At 39.8% G+C, this 23,296-nt stretch overlaps 2 protein-coding genes across 3 annotated transcripts in view; one reads left to right on the forward strand and one right to left on the reverse strand.

Moving 5' to 3' along the window:
- The first annotated feature begins 10,843 nt into the window (after window positions 1–10,843).
- LOC139189854 (aspartic proteinase CDR1-like) lies at window positions 10,844–12,115 on the forward strand. Its single transcript, XM_070809098.1, has one exon. It carries the CDS (start codon window positions 10,844–10,846, stop codon window positions 12,113–12,115), a length of 1,272 nt encoding a protein of 423 aa, XP_070665199.1.
- Window positions 12,116–12,796: 681 nt separating this feature from the next.
- The window catches only part of LOC114820243 (uncharacterized), a 10,766-nt gene continuing 266 nt past the window's right edge, over window positions 12,797–23,296 (reverse strand). Inside the window, exons 1-7 of one of the 2 annotated variants that reach the window (XM_070810173.1) lie at window positions 23,227–23,296; window positions 22,488–22,897; window positions 21,279–21,470; window positions 20,891–21,130; window positions 20,483–20,700; window positions 19,935–20,183; window positions 12,797–13,064 (exon numbers count right to left, since the gene is read on the reverse strand). The exon at window positions 23,227–23,296 is cut by the window's right edge and continues 266 nt beyond it. In XM_070810173.1, coding sequence (XP_070666274.1) covers window positions 12,846–13,064; window positions 19,935–20,183; window positions 20,483–20,700; window positions 20,891–21,130; window positions 21,279–21,470; window positions 22,488–22,893 — 1,524 coding nt within the window. In that variant the 5' untranslated portion in view covers window positions 22,894–22,897; window positions 23,227–23,296 and the 3' untranslated portion in view covers window positions 12,797–12,845. Of the gene's footprint in view, window positions 13,065–18,923; window positions 19,674–19,934; window positions 20,184–20,482; window positions 20,701–20,890; window positions 21,131–21,278; window positions 21,471–22,487; window positions 22,898–23,226 lie in introns of those variants that run through there. The other variant, XM_070810172.1, reaches the window with a different exon arrangement.

Below are 23,296 nucleotides of genomic sequence, written 5' to 3' on the forward strand. Positions count from 1 at the left end.
AATGTACCTATAACGGTGTTTAATTGTCAAAAAACGAAATTTATGACAAATTTTTCTTTTGTAATTTTCAAGTTGTTAAACGGGTTACGGTTATGGGTATGGTTAACCGTTTATAAACGGTTATGGGTATGAGTATAACCGTTTATGCAATTACCCAACGGGTAAACGGTTATGCGAATATGAACATAAACGGTTATGGGTAAATAACCGTGGTTACCCTCTCACCATAACCGTTGACCATCCCTAGTTATGATTTATCCGAAATTTGTATAAATTTGGCTCCGTCCATTTCTCTGCATTCACACATTCTATTGCCTACTGGCTTCTTTCTCGATCATCACTCATCTTCTTCGAAACTAACAACAACAACAACAACAATTTGGAATTCGAATTCATCTTCATCTTTCTCCTCACCACCAATCTTCTTCTCATCTTAGTATCACTACCTCTACTGCCTCCTAATTTCATACTTTTCTCAGCATTACTATCCACATCACTACCGTGTACTCCAATGCTACTCCCGTCACCCCAACTGTCTTAACCTATTACTTTGTGGAGGCCCGAACTAGGCTTCCACGTGATAGGAGCATATTTATGCGACTTAGTTAGCTTGTTCTTGTGCATTTACGTTGTATTTCCTTAGTTATTTTAGTGTTCAAAGTTATTTTTGTGTGTTTTCAGACTCTAAGTACAAAGTATGCAAGAAGATGCATTTTGGAGGCCTTTGGAGCATGTTTCGGGCTTGGAATGGATAGCAAATGCATGGGCCAAGTGGATGGACGAATTTGAGAACTAAAGAGGCCAAGAATATGAAGAATTATGGTCTAAAAGATGAAGAAAACAGCCCAAAAATCTGTCACCCCAACTTGCATTCCTTGCCATGCAAACCACATAGAATTCCCTTTGGATTCCATGCCATGCTTGATCACTCTTGTCCCCTACATAATTTCTAATTTCATGCTTCAATTCATTTAATTATTACACTCAATTGCTTGATACCTCTTGTTCCCTTCACTCATTAGATTTTAGACAACATTTACATCCATTACATGCACCAATTGATGCTCCATCATTCACATTTGGAATCCAATGCCATGTGCAACACATGTTGTTGCACCTTTGACCCATTTGTTGACACATTTCACCTCCCTTTCCATCTCTATGCAATGTACACAATCATTCATGCTCCCTAGCTACAACACCACTCCATTTTACCCTTCACACTTTGCATCATTACTTCATTTTCACCCTTGGACCATTGCACACCACACACACAAATTGCCATGCATTTCATCCTTAACCTAACCTGATTTTCTAAGGTTTTTGGGGCCTATAAATACATGTTTACACCCCTTGGCCAAAGGACAATCCCCCATATTCATCATTTTATCACAAAAAATCGTCCATACACACCCTAGGAAGCAAAACACCCCAAAAACACCATTCTAGTGCCTAGAAAACATAACAGCCACTCCACCTTCTTCCACCCTCTTTGCCTAGTTCTCCACCACCCTCCAACCATCAAACACTCCTCCACACTCACCCTAAACCCTTCCATACCATTCCCCATCCATTCTACATCATAAAACTACCCAAAATCTGTCCATAACCCAATCTGCCGCAAGCAAGGGAAATGAGGAATCTTGGATGCACTTGCTACCAAGTTGGAGCATTTTAGGTGTTTTCTTTCCTTTGATTTTAATGTCTAATTTTATGTATCTTTGCTTTGTGAGTATGAGGAACTAAACCCCTCTTAGTTAGGGGGTGATTCGAAACTATGTTCATACTTGCAATATGATTTGATTACATCCAGTTGTGATTCATAAGTTGTGAATTCAATTTACTTATCCGTTCATATAAAAACTAATTTGTGTATGTTGGTTAAGAGTGCACGCTTAATTTTCATGCATGAATTTGACGCTAGAATATAAGGGAGTTTCACCTAATCGTTATAAACTTATATTCACAAGTAGTGAAGGTTGCTAGTCACAATCACGTTAAGTAAACTCTTGGCATAAGTTTCATGCACATCATAGTAACGAGTGCCTCGTCAATGCTTATGTTTTTCATAGAACTTAATGATTCTTGCTTGTATCTCTATTATGCAATTCATGTAGGGAACTTGTAGGGAATGTTTTGGGTTGTCGTATGCAATCATCCAACCTAATAACTTGTGGAAAAAACTGAGGGTTAATTAGTGCAATTCACGGTTAATTTGGGGCGTTGAGTATTCATAGCTTATCGAAAAGCAACTGGAAATCGTTTTGTATGCAAGTGTGACATATGTGGAGAAGAACCTCCTAGCTAATCTTCCATCCATAAGTTTCATTCAAATTCACTTACAATCTGTTTTGTTTTACAAAGTTTGTTTTGTTTTCAAATTCATTAAAACCAAAATCCCCCTTTTACTTTATTGTTTCAAAGTGTTTAATTTCTGTTTTGGTTGTGTGTTAGAGTGTTTTGATTCACCCAAATTTGTCTAAGAATTTGTTTACTTTGTTCTTGTCTTAATTTAATTATTTTCGTCAAAAATCAACCCCATCTTATTTCTTTGAGTCATATTAATTAGAACTTGTCTTAGATTATGTTTTTAAGTGTTTTAGTTCATTAGAAAACCAAAATTTGTCCAAGTTTGTGTGCGAGTCCCAAAATTGCCCAGATTGTGTTTTTAAGGTAGTTTTGAGTGTTTAGGGGCTGTTTTGAGTCTTTTGGTTTGTTTTAGTGTTTTAAAGTATAGTTTTGCATTCTTTGAGTCTAGTTAGTGTTTTAAACTTTGTTTTCACGTTTTCAAGTCAGTTTCCAAGTGATTTAGCAATCCCTCCTAATCCCCGGCCTAGAACGATCCCTACTTACATACTTTACTACAATTGATAAAAAGAGGGTTTAATTTGTGTGTTTAGTTATTTTACGCATCACCACGTTTCTTGTAAAATTGGCTCTCTCCACATCAATCCCAACGATCTAGGTGCAGTGGGTCAAATGCGTAGCCCATTTGGACATCTCCTCCAAATATATGAAATTCAATCCTTCTGCTGGTTTTCAACTCATTCTAGGGGTTGATGCGAAATATTACATCCCCTTGCCGCCAAAATAACTACATCGGTAGATCTATGTTGGTACGACTAGAGTTGATATGTGTCTAAGATCATGACAAGTGTCATCAAATTAATGCTTATGTATTAAGGTCACTGTTCTAAAAATCCCCGCCTAGCGCCGCCTAGGCCCCGCCTAGGCGCTAGGCCCCATCCCACCTTCCCGATTAATGCCTAGGCCCCAGCCCACCGCCTAGACCACCTAGGCACCCGCCTAGCCCGCCTAAGCACCCGCCTAGCCCGCCTAGACCCGCCTAGGTTGCAACTCACTTAGACAGAAAATACATAACTTTCATTTTGCATTTTGTTTTTTTTCCAATAAATTGTAAGAGACTTGTTGCATACTTGAATGAACAAACATTATATCCTTATTTCACATGTTTTCATTATGTTCTAATGCTTCATGATATATATGCATTCTATTTTGTAGTTTATGATGAAATTATATATATTTCAAGTAGAAGCAGACACTTATTTACCTGAAATATGATAGATTTACTTAAATCCGCCTAGTCCGCCTAGGCCCCACCTAGCCGCCTAGGCGCTAGGCCCCAGCCAGCCGCCCAACTAGCGCCTAGCGACTTTTAGAACCTTGATTAAGGTAGATAGTTGAGGATGTAAGGTATAAATACAAGGTTTGTTGTTGTAATTAGCATTGTGAAATGAAACAGAAATATAGTTCAAACAAACTCTCTCTCTATCTAAGTTTCTCTCTCTAGAATATCTTTACTTAGCTTACTCTGCAAGATTTCATACAAGTTATCATGGTATCAGAGCCGGACTTGGCCACCGCATTCAGCTAACTATCCTACTGCCTCCGCTCATCTTTGTCGTTGCTACTATGGTGTTCGTTGTTGTCGTCGATGTATTGTAGTCGGTGGTTCTATCATTGTCCCTATCGCGTTCTACCTCTCTGCACCTTGGAGGTTCTCTAGTGATTTCTGGAGGTTTCTTATCGGTATTTTCTCATCATTGTTGTACAGTTGCTTAATTGTTTACCTCTCTGGTTTGCTTATGCATTGTGAAGTTGTTGGTCTCAAATTTGTGAAAATTCTGAAAGTTGATTCACGAAACCCTAACATTTGGGATTTCTTGTTATAATCTTGATTTGTTGTTGCCTTGAGCTCATACTCTCCGGTAATACTTGTTAATTGTTGAAATCACTACTTGATTGTTGATTTGTTGCTTTAATTGCAATTTCTTCGTTTACAAATTTATACACTGCTTGTTGTGTTGTGAATCATGGTGACATCTAATCAACTTGCACTTACACAATCGCCAATATCTTCCTTAATTCCAAGTGTTGGTAACATTGTCACTGTTAAACTGGATGATTCCAATTATGTTACTTGGAATTTTCAAATGGATCTACTTCTAGAGGGAAATGGTATAATTGGATTTGTTGATGGTACAATTCCTTGCCTTGATAAGTATCAAGATTCGATTCTGAAACTGAAACTGTTGATAATACTCACTCTATGTCTGATGACTACAACATTTGGAAAATTCATGTTAAGGCTTTGATGACCTTAATATCTGCCACTTTGTCTCATTCTACACTCTCGTGTGTAATTGGTTCTCAAAGTTCTAAAGAGATGTGGACTAATTTGCTTGAAAGGTTTGCTAATAACACTAGAACTAGTATCGTTCAGTTTAAGATTGATTTACAGAATATCAAGAAAGGGTTAAAGTCTATTGACAAGTACTTACAGAAGATTAAAGACTCTAGGGATTAATTAGTTGTTGTTAGTGTACTCATTTCAGATAAAGACATTGTGATTGTAGCATTGAGGGATCTTCCTTCTGATTATAATACAATTAATGTAGTCATTCGAGGTAGAGAAAGTCTTGTCTTTATTAAGATACTCCAGTCTCAACTCAAGGCTGAAGAAGCCACATTGGAAAAAGTAACTCACCCAAGTCCATTGATGACTACTATGTACATTCATGGTTCTTGTTATGATCACGAAGATCCTTCTGGCTCACAAACTTTACCTTTGTTATCTGGTTCAGGATCTAGAAATGTTTCAGGATCTACAATGTCTTTTGCTCTAATGGCACAGATGCCTAATGCAGTTTTTCAACCATCTCTAGGGTTTCAACAGTTGCCATTACTCTATATGACTTCTCATTCATTAGCTTTTGTTTCTCAAAATGGCTCTGGTTCTTACAACAATTTTTGAAGCAAAAATTACAGACCTAAAGGGAAAGGAAAGAAATTCTATTCTCAAACTTCACAAGGTTATCCGATCAATGGTGCTCAGTCTCAACATGCTCAAAGTTTTCAACCTCATCCATCATCAGGGCAACAACAAACTACATCATAGAATTATAATCTTTTGCAGATATGTCAAATTTGTGATCGCAAAGGGCATTCTGCTCTTACTTGTTTTCAAAATGGCTGTCAAATTTGTCATAGAGTGGGGCATATCTTGTCTCTTCATTTCAAAGCTTCATGCATCCTCAATATCTCAGGGATATCAATCTTCTAATATGCCTCAGTTTCATTCTTCACCATCACCTCTATTTCGTCCTCCTGCAATGGCTTCAATCTATCATCTTTCTATGATGGTTCCTTCCAGTTCTAATCAGCCAATTGCCATGCAAGTGAGCTCAGCTCCTTCCTCTTCTACTACTCAGTAAGAGTATTAGTTACTAGACTCAAGGGCAACTAACCACATGACCTCAGATCTCTCTAATCTGCAAATGGCTACACCATCTCTAATCCATCTAATGAAATTATGAAGAGTGCCAGTGGTGAAGGTTTAACTATATCACACATTGGCAATTCTTGTCTTAACACTACTTCACATCAATTTAAACTTAATTATGTCTTGCATGTTCCCAGAATTTCTCAACATTTATTGTCCATGAATTAGTTGTGTTGAGACAATAAATGTAGATGTATTATTGATGAGTGTTCTCTCTGTTTACAGGACAAGGTCATCGAGAAAATGATGTACCAAGGACTAAGTAATAATTTTGTCTATCCTCTTCTTATAATAAAGTCTCGAGGATCTGTTACTTCATCTCCTTGTCCAATTGCTTTCATTGGTCAAAAAGTGTCAAATGACTTATGGCACTGCAGGTTAGGTCATCTTGCACACTCAGTGGTTACTGCAACTCTTAGGAAATCCAATATTAGTCTTCCTTGTAATTCACGATTTCATACTTGTACTGCTTGTTTACAAGGCAAGTTTACCAAGTTACCATTTCCTGTTGTTGCTTCCAAGTTTGTTTTACCCTTCAAAGTAATCCACACAGATGTGTGGGGTCCTGCACCTGGCATTTTGGACCCAACCCGTTAACCCGATCCGACTCGACCCGACCCGTTAATATTTATATTTGGATGGATGCTTAACGGGTCGGGTCGCTAACGGATGAACCTGTTAAATAACGGGTCACTTTTGATCAACCCGTTAGACCTGTTAAGACCCGTTAACACCCGTTAGTTGAAAATATTTTAGTAATTTTAGTAAAGTCTTAATAACAAAAAATAAACTTTATGCAAAAAAAAAAAGATAATAATTGTTAACGGATGTTAACGGGTTTGGTTTGGATAACCCGTTAACTTAACGGGTCGGGTTGAACCCGACCCGAACCCAATAAACCCAACCCGTTTACAGGTCTAGTCTCAACCTCGAAACTTCTCAGTCCTCACTCCTCACTGCACAAGGTAAAGAATTCCTGGAATTGTACCTCCTCCTTAGTTCATACTGTTTGTTTGATTTCTAATTCATTTTGAATTTAGGGGTTAGAGGTTGGAAGCTTTAATTTCTATGTTGAATTGAAAGGGAATTATACACCTACTGCCATTTTTTACTTGCATTTCAACGGTGTGGGGTATTTGTAGAGCAAAAAATAATCTCAAAAATTCAGATGACGACATGTGAATTTTTACTTAACAAGGACAAGATTGCTCTCATTAAATTCCTTAACAACGTTAAGTCATTGTTATCTCCGTTCTCTTCAAAAAGCCTCCTCGATTTCTTCACCTTTCTCCAGCACAATGCAAGCATTTTCGGCAACTAAAATTAACAATCTTCTATACATCTTCAATTCAGCAACTAAAAATTCGGAGGAATCTGATTCGGCGGCGGCGAGATCGTATCTGTGTCTTCAGTGATGATCTGAGCCACCTTGATCTCTTTCTTCAGGTCCGACCTGAATTCATGCAGGTCGCGGCAGTAGGTCTTGATCACCGCCCGAGTTGAGTCGTTGGGACTACGAATATGGGTGTTCTTGTTCTTGGTTGTTATGAGATTTGGTTTCTAATTCTGGGTAGGGAGGATATGGGTTGTTGAAGAATATGGATTTGAAGAAATTCATGGGGGGAAAATTGGGTAAGCAAAGGAATTGGGAATTACCAGAAAACTGGAGAACAGAGAGGTTGGAGTATAGTGACAAAGATCTGGGTGTTCTTGTTCTGGGTTGTTGGCTTTGGAGTAGGGGTGGACACGGTTTGGTTCGGTGCGGTTTTGAGTGAAACCGAAACCGAAATCGATTTGTTTTACGGTTCGGTTCGGTGCGGTTTTGAAGCCAAAACCGAAATGAAACCAAACCGTTTGATTTGGTTCGGTGCTGTTTCAAACGGTTTCGGTTTGGTTTTTAAGCAAAAATGTACAATTTGCAATTTAACATATTAATAAGCATTTTTCAATAGCAATAGGAAAAAGACATTTGTTATGTAAACAATTAGCATGTTGTATGCAGTTGTGATGTTAAAACATGTTTGTGCAATAAAAGGGTGTCCCTTACAATGTTTATCATAAAACAAGTTGAATAAATTTGAATTCATTAAACATGAGCAAAACTTTGATGCTAGAATATGTGATATCATGCTTCAAATGAGTGGACTTCATTAGATCATTGTTCGACTCTTGATAACAAGATTAGTCCACCCTTGTACATATATGTGTGTGTGTGTGTGTGTGATGGTATAAAATAACAAAGGTCCTTCAAGTTAATGAACAAAAGAAACTGATGAATGATGATATTCTAGTGTGGTTGAGTCTCATACTAAGTGTATGGATTCTAACAAACAACCAATTAAAACATGAAATCTAATATAGACATTTAATTAAATGTTTATTAATATTTGCGGTGCGGTTTTCAAAAGCCAAAACCAAAACCAAACCGTTTTCTATGTTGCGGTTCGGTTTCAAAACCAAAACCGTTTCAAAACCACAAAACCAAACCGTTCAGTGCGGTTCGATTTGATTCGTGTTTCGGTTTCGGTTTTCGGTTCTAAGTGTCCACCCCTACTTTGGAGAATGAAAGGTGGGAGTTGAATTTTGGAAGCCGAGGGTAGTCGAGGAGAGCATAAGGAGGATGATTACTAGTAGATCACGATGTTAAGGTGTTTAAGTGGGATGGACAGGTGTCAAGAGGCCACAACTTGTTTTGGGTGCAGTAGATTTGCATTCATAAGTAATTCATGTTCCAATCATTTAGGGATCCTTTCACTATTATCCCAAGATAATTAAGCCACTTAATATTATGATTTAGTGATATTCCTCTCTACTTGTAAATAAGAGGTCTTAGGTTCGATTTTCTGACGGATTTAAGCTACATTATTGATAACTCATTGTGAAGCTAAGCCCACAACTCCGTCTAATTAGTGTAAATAATATCGTTTGTTAAAAGAAAATCACCTAATTAATATATTGGAAATATTCTTCTCTCATTCATCCAATGGTGACACACCTTGACCAATAGGATGATGCTATGTGTAGGGCAAAGCCTAAACACTATGGCCGGCTTGTTGCCTATAAATACCTCTTCATCAAATTTTGGTAAGTTTTTTTCTATGCATACAAGCCCTAATTACTCACTCCTATCATAAAAAAACTAACATAGAAATCCATTGATCAACCCCCCCCTAAATACTCACTCATTTCAGAGAGAAACTAACATAGAGATCCATTGGCCAACCACCTCCCACCACCACAACACCCCCCCCCTCCCCACAAAAAAAAAAAAAAAAAAAAAAAACCTGTGGGCAAGTGAGGCTTGGATCTTTGCTCTTTAGTCAAATATATTGATTGCTTTGTATGTGCAAATTTGTCAAGGTTAAAAACGGTAAATTTTTGTTACCACAATAAGCACAAGATATCTGATGATGCCTAAAATCTTCTCTGTTTCGATCAACAATTTTCGGTGTATATGAACTAGGCGAGTTCTGTAGCAGTGAAATTACAATTTGAGGATCCTGTAGTTGGAGACCCTAATTGGAACTCTAGTACGTCTAATTTTCACGAATTTTCTGTAGCAGTGAAGCCATATTTCTGGGATATTTGCTAGTTTGCTTTGCTCCTGAAAACTCAGGAGGAATTCCTCAATAGGACACATTTTTTTGGTATAAAACCTTTGCCAATTCAATTTTTTTTTTCTAAACAAACTAGTTAATATGGAAAATAAGCTGTCTAAAAGACGAAAAACACTTCTCTTCACTAAAGCTAGACAACCATATTTCTTTTTGTAATTTTGGGATTCTTTCTCATCTTCAACTAAGTGATGGGAGAGATACACTCATGTAACCGAGACATTATATGGCAAACATTTATTAAATAGTTGAGATAATTTTTTTTATTATAGACCGTGACATTGTTTTAAATTGAGAACCTCTCCTAGGGTGGATGCATCTCATAATCATGAATTAGATTACAGGGAGTGATTTCTAAAAATACCCTTGTTTTTCTCTTACATGCTCTCATCAATTTATAATCATTTCCCTTGTGGTGGGTAGAATGAAAAATTGGGCGTGAAAATCATTTCCCTTGGATTACACCTTGGAGCCAATTTTAAAGAGACGAGAGAGAATATTTACAGGGATCTGAGGATGGCAGTTGAAGTAGGTGATGTGTTGGAGATTTGTGATTTGTGAAATACTAAACACACATCTTTTAGCTTCTCACACATCCTTGTTTAATCAGTATATTGATTCCGTTGTTTCATTCAATCTAAACGTAATAAACAAAGAGTGTGGTAGAGCTAAATAGAATTTGTAAAAGTCTCCTACATTAATATTTTTCTTCGTTACTTATATTACATGCACTGAGTGCCGATGTTTTTAAGCCATTAGACCAATTCAATGGTCACAGTTCATTTATTTTGAAGCCTTTGAAAATTCAACGAGAAATGCTAAAAGGATTGTCTCAAAGTGAAACATTTTATGGTTCTCTACTATCTCACAGTTTAATGACAATATTCGTGTCAATGCTATAAAATCTTGTGCTAAAAATATGAAATAACAGAGAATCCACAAAAGTCATATCTTTTAACATTTCTCAAAATTCAATAGTGGATTGCAATCTGTGCTTGTAGGCACCGAAGAAAAATCTATTGCGAGAATGAATCGAGGAGTGTTAGAAGAGACGAAACCACCAAAAATAGGCACAAAAATGGCTGCTCCATATTGGAGACTATATCATAGCTCAGGCACCAAAAACAAATTGCCCATGTGATGCCTTTAACTGACTTTATTTACGCTCATTTACTGTTGAAAATTACACATTGAGCATCATCCCATGTGGCGATATTTACTGCACGCCCATCTCCATTTAACTTAACTCGGTTAAAAAGAAAAAAAATACTGGACGGTTGTGATTTATCCAAAATTTGTATAAATTTGGCCCCCTCCATTCTGTGCATCACACATTCTACTGCCTACTCCTTCTCGATCATCACTCATCATCTTCTTCTTCTCAATTCACAACAACAACAAATTTGAATCCAAATTCTCGATCAATATGACGACGACCTCCATTCTCTTCCCAATCATAATCACCTTCATCTTCCTTCTCACCACCAATCTTCTACTCAATGTCACAGCCTCCCAACCCATTACTTTCCCCACCCTTGCCATCCACACCACCACTGTGTCCTCCAATGACTTTGCAGTCACCGTTATGCCGACACTCTCGGCCTATTACTTTGTGGAGGCCCGAATTGGGCTTCCACGGTTCCCCGTGAATTTGGCTCTCTCCACAACAATCCCAACAACCTGGGTGCAGTCCGCCGACTGCGTAGTCTGTTTGGATGTCCCGTCCAAATCTATGAACTTCGAACCAGCCGATGGTTTCGAACCCGTTCTCGGGGACGATACCAAATATTGCGTCCCCCCTGTCGCCAAAACAGCCACATTGGGAGACCCGTGTCGGTACGTCCTTGGCTTCAGCCAAGGGATCCTGGGGAATGACACCTTCTCATTGGTGTCGCCGCCATCCACTTCCAGCCCACCGTCATCCTTGGAGATAAACCACTTTATCTTCGGCGTGGGTAAGCAAAACACGGTCAATTTCGGCGCACACAGTCCGATAGTCGGACAGCTTGGCCTCGGAAAGGGCCACCCCTCTTCCACCCTCTCACAGCTCAACATCAGCCGCTTTTCCTACTGCCTTCCGCCCTCCAACTCCAACCACCAAAACACGACTGCAACCCTCGAGTTTGGCCCCAAAGCCGGACTAACTACTGCTTACTACTACAATACCCCGATTGTTGAAGGACCCCCCGACCACCCCTTCGACTACTACCTTAACCTCACTGAAATCGCCGTCAACAACGCATCCGTTTACACACCTTCAAAACAAAGACGAGGGGAACCGGGATTTGTCATTGACGTGGGAGCCACGGTCACCCTCTTGTACAAGGAGGCTTACATCCGGGTGAAGGATGCTGTGATGGAATATCTTTCCAGTAACTTCGGACTGTATCCGGTTTACCCCTCCCGCCCCGTGACCAAACCCCCAACTTATGAGCTCTGTTATTACAACCAGGATCTCGAGTCCATCACCACGCTGGCATACCCAAACATTTCATTCCATTTCGAAGGAGGAGCGGTGTTGCAGCTGCCAGAATCACAAGCCTTCCACAACTTTGTGGATGAGCTTCAAACGTGCTTGGTAATGATCCCCAAGACTGGGACAGAACCAAGCCGGCTGGGTGCATCGCAGCAAAGAGGGTGGAGATTCACTTACGATCTCCTCCAATCGGAGCTGTCTTTCGCTCCAAATGGGTGTTGAATCGTCCGCTTCTGGGACAAGGTTGACATGGTTGGTGTTATGGTAACAGCAGTGTTATTGGAGACGAGTTTGGAGGAGTAGACGTGGGCGTTAAGGCAGCTGTGGTGGTGAAGATGTGTGTGTTAATTTGCATGTGAACCGTGTATCTTTTAAGTGGATCTCCACAAAACAAAGAATTTAAATCACCACACAATCTCCATTGCATTCAAATGAAAAATAGAAAGCTTCCACTTTTTATTACTGTCAAGAACATGCAAATCCGAACGACATTCAGGGCACACGTCCTCACAAAAGCAGCGAAACGTTACGTTGGTTACCCTTTCGTGGCCCTTGATGTTTAAGGGTTAGATACAGGCGTAAGTATGAGGTATGAATCCAAAAGAAAGAAAACTTCCATTTGTGAATCACATGTGATACATTGAGTCATGGACGGTGACAAAAAGCCATACCGCCGGAGGAGACACAAACTTCATGTAAACCGCAGCACCATTGCTTCACAGCATCTCGTCATCAAACGCACTAATCCTTCAAAACTTTTCGAACTCAACTTCACGCTCTGCTGAGCAGAGGAGCATCCTGCGGTTATTCTATGGTATTTACACCAGAATTCTACGTAAAAGGAACCAATTATCAGAAACGATGTGCAAGTCGTGAGAGAATCAAGCATTTGTTGATCTATCTTCCCCAATTGATTTCTGACAGAGTATCAAGCATTTGTTGATATCTCTTCTTAGTTGCCTTCCAATGACGTTGTATCTATATCCAATTTTTCGACTACTGGACCTTGAGGGCTTCCAAAAGGAGTCGTGAAGATCTGTCTATGGCATTCATCGCAGAAGTATAAGTACGAGAAGTGGCCTTCATTTGGCAGCTTATGCACGTAAGATCCAGGTAAAACCCGTGCTATATAATCAGTCACTGATGGCGGGACTACCATATCATCCATTCCCTGCACATTTTTCATTAGGCATAATGTCATTAACAAAATTCTCGACCGAAGTTGCACCGACGTTAATGCATGCATTATGAATGAGAGTAGTTCTAAGTCCTCGGTTACGAATTTCAGCATATGATATAACTGACCCCCGGTAAAACCAGCTGCATACAAAAGTAAAATGTCGCAAGATTCATAGCAGAAACACCAGTGCAGCAAACGTTGGATAAGCAATTAAGAAATACGAGGTAAATATAATAAAATACCTGCACCAACCTGCCATATGTGTAGAGTACTCTAACTCCAGCTTTCTCTGCAGATTTCCTGTTAAGGAACATAGTCTGCTGACTTCTCCTCTGGTCTCCAAAGAGATCTTCTCCATACTTCTTAGTACCTGCACCATCGTGGCCTATAAGTCTTCATTAGTAACCTTCCCGCCTGACTTCTCAGAAGAAGTCGGGCTCTCTAGAATCGCAGGGTTACGCAGTGAAGGAAATTCTTATGGGTGATCTGTCATGTTTGCTTCTGTCGGACAATAAGGTTGCCTATACTCTGTTTTCCACCTGAAAGTTCGTTCCTTCTTTCTTCTTGGCATACAAGATTATCAGGGTCCCACCGAGCATTCCAAAACTATGTTCGGGCAGGATTTCTAGGTCTGGTCCCTCACACAACTCCCCAATGAGGTGGCACGTTCTTGCCTGTCGGGCAAGTTCTTGCTATTTGGTGTGTTGCAAGATAAGTTTGTAGTTAGTTTGAAAGGTGCCTTTGTGGGGCCTTTGGTGTAGACCTTGAGTCTCACAATCAAAACTAACAAGGATCTGAGCATGCCACTGTTATCTTAATATAACAGATTGTTGAATAGGTGTGTGTTAAGTTGATTACTTATGCCCCAAGTTACTCCAACTTCTGGTTTATCAAAGGATTGTCACATATGGGTTAAGTCTACATTAAGTTCTTTTTCTTGCCTTGTAAACAAAGACTTTTAGTTCATAATCTTGTATGTCCAAAATGAAGGGAGTTCAAGGCCCTTCCAACCATTCCCACGATCACAATTTACTTTTAATAAAAACAGGCTTATTGACTTAACCAAATTCGAATACAAATGAAACTCTTAAGTGGAAAACAGTTGAAAATAACTTGAATACATAACGGAAAGTACGTTAAACAACATATCTATTACATATAAGTATAACCAAAGGAGACTCGGGCAAGGTTAAACTTCTTGCAGCCACTTCTCTTTTGTGTTTACAGAGGTTTGTGTGCTATGAGGGATGGAAAGTAAGTAGAGTTTACTAGAGGGAATCGATACTACAACACTAAGGGAAGATAGCAGAGAAAGATGGCTTTTCCTAAGGGAACTATAGCTAAAAAGGACTGGATCTGGACAAGATTTAACTTTCTGGGTACGAACTGGCTTGAGAGCAGGGTTTGTATGTCTTTTGATTGGTTGGTTGAGTGTCCCTGTCTCTTGTGACCCTTTCTCCTTTTATAGACAATTTGGCCCGACCCTTCTTGCCTTGCCTTTAACTGATATCTTTTTGTAGGGCGCAGTGAATCATCATCTATTTACTTCTTCATGCCATTGGAAAGTGCTTTTTGGCCTGGTAGTGAGTTGTTTTCTGTCACCCATCACTTCAATCATAGGCATGTGACCTATGCCTTGGCTGAAATGGCTTCCAATTTGCTTTAGGCCTATCGACTGGGCTTGGGCAAGTCCTCATTTGCTTTGACGTCATTGGGCCTTCATTACTACAAAGCCCAGAGTTAAATATTAATCCAAACAGTTTGTTATTATTTTTTACCCTTAGACATATATGTGTTAAAATGTTCTTCCTGACACTGATCTTTTAACTGTAGTGGTGGTATTAACCCGAGATATACTTGAGCCTTGAGGTTAGCTGAGTAGCATCCAATAGATTTTAGGTTTTGCTCAAATAGAATATTGGGAAGCTTGTGAGTGCCTAGCACAAAATTGGTTATCTGTTCTAGGTCCTTTGATTTTCACAAGAAATTTCTTCATCGGCGTAAATGACGGGAAGCTCAACTTGCGCCATATTTCTGACTTCCCTCATAGCGTTCTCTCTATAATACTAACATGTTTCCCATTATCGGTTTTCAGTAACTTAAGCTATGTTAGTTTTGAATTTTCCAAGTCTTGATATTGAGCTCAGAAGTTCATTCTTTTGTCAAAATTTTGAACTTGAGTATCTTTACGCCTGACTTGAGTTGAAGTGTTTAACCCATGGACACTTGGTCCTGCTCAATTAGAGCAAGTCTCAAGATGTAAGACCAAGACAAAGTGCAAGCTGTGGGGCGCTGTTTTATAGTTTTTGTGCCTATCTCCTATATATCTGATGTACATATATATATATATATATATTATCTTTCTTAAGGAGACTACTCCTAAAGATAAGATCCGGGAAGCACATCGGAGGGTGATGGTTGCTAACCATCCAGATGCAGGGGTTAGCCATTACCTTGCATCCAAAATTAACGAAGCTAAAGAAATGTTGCTTGGAAGAACCAAGGGCACCGGCTCTGCGTTTTGATTGTATTAACTTGTCCTTTGCGTAGCCATTCTTGCGAAGGTTTCACATAGTGAGTTTTAGGAGTGTCATCTCTGTTTCAGATCAATAATTTTCGGCGTATGTGAACGAGCAACGAGGCGATTCTGTAGCAGTGAAATTATAACTTGAGAATCCTGTAGTTGGAACCCTAATGGGAACTCTTGTACGTTTAATTTCATGAAATTTCTTTAGCAGTGAAGTCATATGTCTGGGATCTTTGCTAGTTTGCTTTGCCCCTGAAAACTCAGCAGGAATTCCTCGATAGGACACGTATTTTTGTTGTTGTACACCTCTGTCAATTTAATTCTCTCCTACACAAACTATTTAATATGGAAAAATAAGCTGTGAAAAAGACTAAAAACCCTTCTCTTCACTAAAGACTAAACAACCAAGTTTCTGTTATAAATAGCCAAAAGTAAGTGAGAAAATATTTGCTAGAGATAGAAGCAGAATGGGTGCAATGTATTACACTGTTTATTTTCATAATTGTTTCACAAAAGGGATTCAGGTAAAGAGGGAGGAAGGGATATTCGTATTATTACTTTTACTTTTGATCTGGTGTGTTGTTTGATCATACATTGCATGCTCTTTATACAGTCATTTACGTACATAAGTCTACAAGGCACATTAAGGCATGTTGAAAATCAAGCCATATAAGTTGAAAATCATGTCATCCAACAATAACAAATCTGACAATACCACCATTTTAGTTATCCTTACATTTTAACTTTTGACTAAACCATGTGGGCATTCAAACCACCAACTTTTACAACATTTTCTTTTTTGTAATATGGGACAAAGCCACAACTTTTACAGCATTTTCTTTAAAGATGGCGTGAGAGAATATTTACAGTGATTTGGAGATGGGGGATGATATAGGTGATGTGTGGGAGATTTACTATTTGGAAAATAATAAGACACATCGTATATCTTTGTTTAATCAACATGTTATTTTAGGTTGATTTATTCAGTTTAAAAGTCAAAAATAAAAAGAGGTATGTTATAAAAATCCCTTAGCTTGTTTTTTTTTTTTTTTTTTGTTACCGACTTTCAAGCCATTATATCAAATTCAATGGTCACTGTTCATTTATTTTAAGCCATTGAATAAAATCAACAGTGAATTGCAATCTGTGCTACGCACCGAAGGTAAATGGATTGGGAGAATGGAGAAGTGTTGGAACTTGAAAGAGACGAGAGCCACCAGAAAACTCACAAAATTGGTTGCACCAATATTGGAGAGTGGATGATAGCTCGGACACCAAAAACAGAGTCCTCATTCAATGCCTGTAACTGACTTTATTTACAGTTGAAAATCACACATTCAGCAGCATCCCATGTGTCAATATTTACTGCACGCCCATCTTCATTTAAATTTACTCGGTTAATAAATATTAAAAATAAATACATTGGACGGTTGTGATTTATCCAAGATTTGTATAAATTTGGTTCCCTCCATTTCTCTGCGTTCCCACATTCGACTGCCTACAGTCTCGATCCTCACTCATCTTCCTCTTCTTAATTCACAACAACAACAATTTCGGTTTCGAATTCACCTTCATATTCCTCTTTGCCACCAATCGTCTTCTCAGTGTCACTGCCTCTGCTGCCTCCCAACCTCTTACTTTCCCAGCCTTACTAACCCCACCACCACCGTGTCCTCTAATGACACTGCCGTCACCGTAACGCCGACACTCTCAACCTTTTACTTTGTGGAGGTCCGAATTGGGCTTCCACGGTTCACCGTGACACTGGCTTTCTCTACGTCATCCCCGACAACCTGGGTACAGTAGGGTGGGTGTAGTCTGTTTGGTCGTCCCCTCCAATTATATGAACTTCAAAACCTCAGATGGTTTCAAATCGATTCCTGGGGAGATGATGCCAAATATTGCAGTCCCCATGTCGCCAAAACAGCCACAGCGGCAGATCCGTGTCGGTACGACCTTGGCTTCAACCAAGGGATCTTGGGGATTGACACCTTGTCATTGGTGTCGCCTTCATCCACTTCTAGTCCACCGCCGTCCTTGAAGATAAAACACTTTATCTTCGGCCTGGTAAACAAAACATCGCCATTTCGGCGGGCACAGTCTGATAGTCGGACAGCCCCGGTCACCCTCTTGTACAAGGAGGCTTATTTCTCCCACTTTGATTACGAGACCCCGACTTACGATGTCTGCTATTACAACCAGGATCTTGAGTCCATCACCACCCTCACTTACCCGAACATTTCCTACCATTTTGAAGGAGGAGCGGTGTTGCAGCTACTGGAATCTCAAGCCTTCCTCACCTTTGGGGATGAGCTTCAAACGTGCATGGTAATGATCCCGAAGACTGGGACAGAGCCAAATCGGCTGGGTGCGTTGCAGCAAAGAGGGTGGATATTCACCTACAATCTCCACCATTTCGCTCTGAATGGGTCTGCCGCTGTCCAACTATCGGACTGTGCGCGCCGAAGTTGGCGATGTTTTGTTTACCCAGGCCGAAGATAAAGTCGTTTATCTTCAAGGACGGCGGTGGACTGGAAGTGGATGAAGGCGACACCAATGACAAGGTGTCAATCCCCAAGATCCCTTGCCTGAAGCCAAGGTCGTACCGACACAGGTCTGCCGATGTGGCTGTTTTGGCGACAGGGGATGCAATATCTGGCATCGTCCCGGGAAGGGGTGCAAAACCATGTGTTGAAGTTCATATATTTTGAGAGGACGTCCAAACAGACTACGAATTGCATTCGGCCTACTGCACCCTGGTTGTTGGGGTTGACGTAGAGAGAGCCAGTTTCACGGTGAACCATGGAAGCCCAATTCGGACCTCAACAAAGTAATAGGCCGAGAGTGTCAGCGTAACGGTGACGGCAGTGTCATTGGAAGACATGGTGGTGGTGGGGATAGTAAGGCTGGGGAAAGTAAGAGGTTGGGAGGCAGAGGCAGTGACAGTGAGAAGAAGATTGGTGGCGAAGGGGAGATGAAGGTGAATTTGAATTCGAAATTGTTGTTGCTGTGAATTTAGAAGAGAGAGATGAATGATGATCGAGACAGTAGGCAGTAGAATGTGTGAATGCAGATAAATGGAGGGAGCCAAATTTTGTACAAATCTTGGATAAATCACAACCGTCCAATATTTTTGTTTTAAAATGTACCATTTGTTTTGCAACTCCATGGAAAACTCTATTTACTGTCAAGAATTCAAAAGAACGAACGAAAACAACTTCCCAAGATCTGCCAAACACCGTGATACTTGTACGGCAAAAGAATTTAAATCTGGGTGTGAGCAAAAGAATTTAAATCACCTCACAATCTACATTGCATTCAAATGGAAAACTGAAAGCTTCTACTTTTTATTACTGTCAAGAATATGCAAATCCGAACGACATTCAGGACACACGTCCTCACAAAACATTACGTTGTTTACCCTTTCGTGGCCTTCGATGTTTAACAGTTAGATACAAACATTCGTATGAGTTATGAATCCAAAAGAGAGAGAACAACTTCCATTTGTTGAATCACATGTGATACAGTGAGTCGTGGACGGTGAGAAAAAACCATACCACCAGAGGAGACGCAAACTTCACGTAAACTGTGGCACCATTGCTTCACAGCATCTCGTCATCAAACGCGCTAATCCTCCAAAACTTTTCGAACTCAACTTCACGCTCTGCTGAGCAGAGGAGCATCCTGCGGTTATTCTATGGTATTTACATATCAGAATTCTACGTAAAAGGAACCAATTATCAGAAACGATTAGCAAGTCGCAAGAGAATCAAGCATTTGTTGATCTACATTTGTTGATCTATCTTCCCCAGTTGATCTCTGACAGAGTATCAAGCATTTGTTGATATCTCTTCTGAGTTACCTTCCAATGACGTTGTATCTATATCCAATTTTTCGACTACTGGACCTTGAGGGCTTCCAAAAAGAGTAGTGAAGATCTGTCTATGGCATTCATCGCAGAAGTACAAGTACGAGAAGTGGCCTTCATTTGGCAGCTTATGCACGTAAGATCCAGGTAAAACCCGCGCTATATAATCAGTCACTGATGGCGGGACTACCATATCATCCATTCCCTGCACATTTTTCATTAGGCATAATGTCATTAACAAAATTCTCAAGCCACGTTGCACCGACGTTAATGCATGCATTTTGAATGCGAGTAGTTCTAAGTCCTCGGTTAGGAATTTCAGCCATATGATATAACTGACCCCCGCAAAACCAGCCACATACAAAAGTAAAATGTCGCAAGATTCATAGTAGAAACACCAGAGCAGCAAACGTTGGATAGGCAATTAAGAAATACGAGGGAAAAATAATAAAATACATTAACCAACCTGCCATATGTGTATCTGGCCTAGAAATCCAGTCAGCATGCATTCTGCCTCACTGTTCCAGAGCCAAGCAAGAAATCCTCTTCGTTGACACTGTTTCTGTGCCCGAAGATCTGCCAGACTAAAACCCCACCGTGATACTTGTAGGACAGCTTCCTCTATGAAGGGTTTGATACTCCCTTGGCGGATCGACTCCTCTATATCCCTTTGCAAATGTTCCTCAACTTTTGGATCTTCAATCAGAATTTCATCCTGCACGTATCAAGAATATGAAAGTTGACACCTTGTGCAATGAATACACCTGAATATGTGTGAAGCGGTCCAGACTGCAGGTTTTAAAAAGTGACTAAAAATACGAAATTGTTAATCTTCCAAAGGCAGAAAAAAAAGTCTTATTATAAACACAAAAATATACTGGCATGCATGATCATGCCTTGCTTTAAGAGAAAGGAGAAACATAGAAATCTGTTTAAAGCTGGCACTGACTGCGGGGAAGAAAAAGGTTTTCAACCTTGCAGGATATTTCATGGATTAGATGACAATGAGCTCACCTTCTTCCCCAGTGAGAGAGACAACCATTTATCAACTCTGTCGTGTTTCCCCGATAGGAAGCTTCGGCGATAAAAAGAGGAGAGAAATTTTGGAAATCTACGAGCTAAAAAAAACATTAATCTCCTTCGTAGAACCCATGGTTCCCAAGTCTTTTTCTTCTCCTCTTTAGTCATACCCGGCTCATAGGGATTAATCATTGGGCCCACCATGGCTGCACCTGCAAGTTCACTCAAGATTCATAACACAGCAAGTTATTCCTGATAAATCTTTAGAGAAGTGGTAGAATATATGGGTTCACATAAATAAGGTTCAGAGTTTGGGTGTTAAATATTATTATGCTAAGCAGCCACAGAACCCAAATAGAAATTAAACCATGGTCGTAAATTTTCAGAAAACGAGTAATATACCTGCAACTCTGTCAGGAATGTATCTGAGAGAAGCCCAAGCATGCATCGTTCCACTTGAGTGGCCCAGCACCCAGAACTTGTCATCAACACCAATAGCATTTGCTAAGTATAGCATATCCAATGCCGACGAGTTAAGATTCCTGCTGGGATGAGGATCACTCTCCCCAAAACCAGGAAGATCATATGTGACCAAACGGACACCAAACTCTTCAAGCAATGATATCTTTATTCCTGGTATACCTTTTGAGAAAAAAGAATCATAAATTGGAGGAGGAAAAAACCGGTGTACGATATCTTTATTCCATAGACTCTTCAGCAAGAGCATAGATTATGGTTTCCAAGATTCTAACCACCTAAAATAATTTAGTGGTACCAGTGATTTATATACCTGCAAGTCGAGATGAAAGAAAAGAATGTGGAGCAATCAGTAAAAATCGAGTGGCTTTTGCTGGGAGACCTTGTTCATGATAGGCCAATCGTCTCCCGTCTGGAAGTAGTACATGACTAGCACTAGGAGGATGTATTTGCACTTTCCTCACTGATCGGACCAAGCTGTCATGGTTGGTATTGACATTTATAGCTGCACATGTTTAGAAATGTAGACACATCAGATCATTCTTACACCATGAAAGAACACAAATGTATACTGCGGTCAAAATCAAGTTTTGGAGCTCCTACTGAAAAAGCTTTCTTAGTTCAAACGAAAAACAATGACTAATCTAGAAAAACTTTACTAGGACAGTTGAAAGTTAAAGAAATAATAATTCCACTACATACAAAAAGGCCGAATAAGAATACCAAAACCACTCCATCGAGGACTGATTCAAGTAATTTTTTTTTCTTATATTTATTCATTGCACCAATACTATCAACATTCAGAAGACTAGTATAGCCTTATCCAGAGGATTACAATCCTTTCCAGCATGGCTCCAGGAATCGTAGAGCACTTCTCTCGTTAACTCCTCGTAAGATTTAATGAAATGCAACAGAGTAAAGTTGCATCACCTAGAAACTATTTAGAGAATGCACAGAGGCGAAAATGGAAACCCCAACATAGCATCGTGGATTGAAAAAATGGAAAAGAGACTGCTCTGTTTTGAAATCACATTTCCCTTAACAGTCTGCTTACATTTGGAAGGTTCCATGCAAAAATTAATTATGCAATTTTAAGCATCAACTTTCTGCTAACTGAATCACAACCAGTCCATATATTATCAAATGTCACCACTCATGATCCATTGATCAAGCGGGGAAAGACTCGAGCTCAAGAACACATTGTTCAACCGTTGAATAAGGTACATCAAAAGAACAAAACCCGAACACTAACTGAAAAACATTAGGAACAAAAATAGAACACGAAAAATGCGAAAGCATCCAAAAAAAGTAGGTAGATCCGTAGGTAGCTCCTCCCAAAACATTTCGAAACAGATCGAAAACCTTAATCACAAAAGGAAAAAAAAAAAAAAAAACTTGAACAGTAAATTAATAGTCTTATGAATAACAAATACAAATATTTATGCAATTATCACAATCAAATTAATGCAACAAGTGCATAATCAACAAACATTGAACATTTAACAAATGCAAAACAATATACCTGAAAGTGCAAGAATGAACACCAAGAGTATAACCGGCCAAGCGTGAGCCGGATCGCGATCCTCCGGCAAAAACTCATTCAAGTATCTCAATTTCGCAGACGCCTTGGCGCAGGGATTCCGAAGCTTTTGGACAATGTACGAGTCCTCGGTCAGAATGTTCTGCTCCACAATGTCCTTACATCCTCTTGCCAAATCCACAAGTATCTCGCCCCAAGCGATTGCGAATCCCTTAATCTGATCCTTGAAGTTCTCCGATTGCTCCAATTCTTCGCGGGAGGCGAAACCAGCATCAAACGAAGCCGTAGAGACTTCGATAGGATCGGCCGCCGCGTATCGTATCCCCGAGTCACTCACCAGACTAGCCAGCTCGTCCCTCCACGAGCTCGATCCTCTCACCTCCGACATTTCTCTGAAATTCGAATAACACAGTCGACAGAGAGTGAGAGTGAGAGCTCAGAATCATCGAGAAGCTTACACATACATACATACATACATACATACATAAATATACATAGAGAGAGGAGAGTTGCACAGGCAATGATGTCAAAACTGTAACTTTCCAAGCGTGAAATTGAAGCTTGGTTTTCTTTAAACCTAATTTTGCTAAAAATAAAGAAGAAAACCGAACCGACCACCGTTCAAAAACGAATCGGAACCAGCACAGAAAAGTGAAAAATAAAATTATAAATATTCAATGCATCAAAAAGCAAAAGCCAAAAGCACCTCTGCATTGCTCACCTTAGCTCAGCGGCGTTTTAGCTTTTGCTTTCCCCAACACTGAAACCGTTGCTTCTCTGATCTGAATCAT

This window comes from Malus domestica, chromosome 12, assembly GCF_042453785.1.
Source record: "Malus domestica chromosome 12, GDT2T_hap1".
NCBI lineage: Eukaryota > Viridiplantae > Streptophyta > Magnoliopsida > Rosales > Rosaceae > Malus > Malus domestica.

Coding starts and splice junctions, on each gene's coding strand:
- LOC139189854 (XM_070809098.1), top strand. CDS start 10,844: ATGACGACGACCTCCATTCTCTTCCCAATCATAATCACCTTCATCTTC.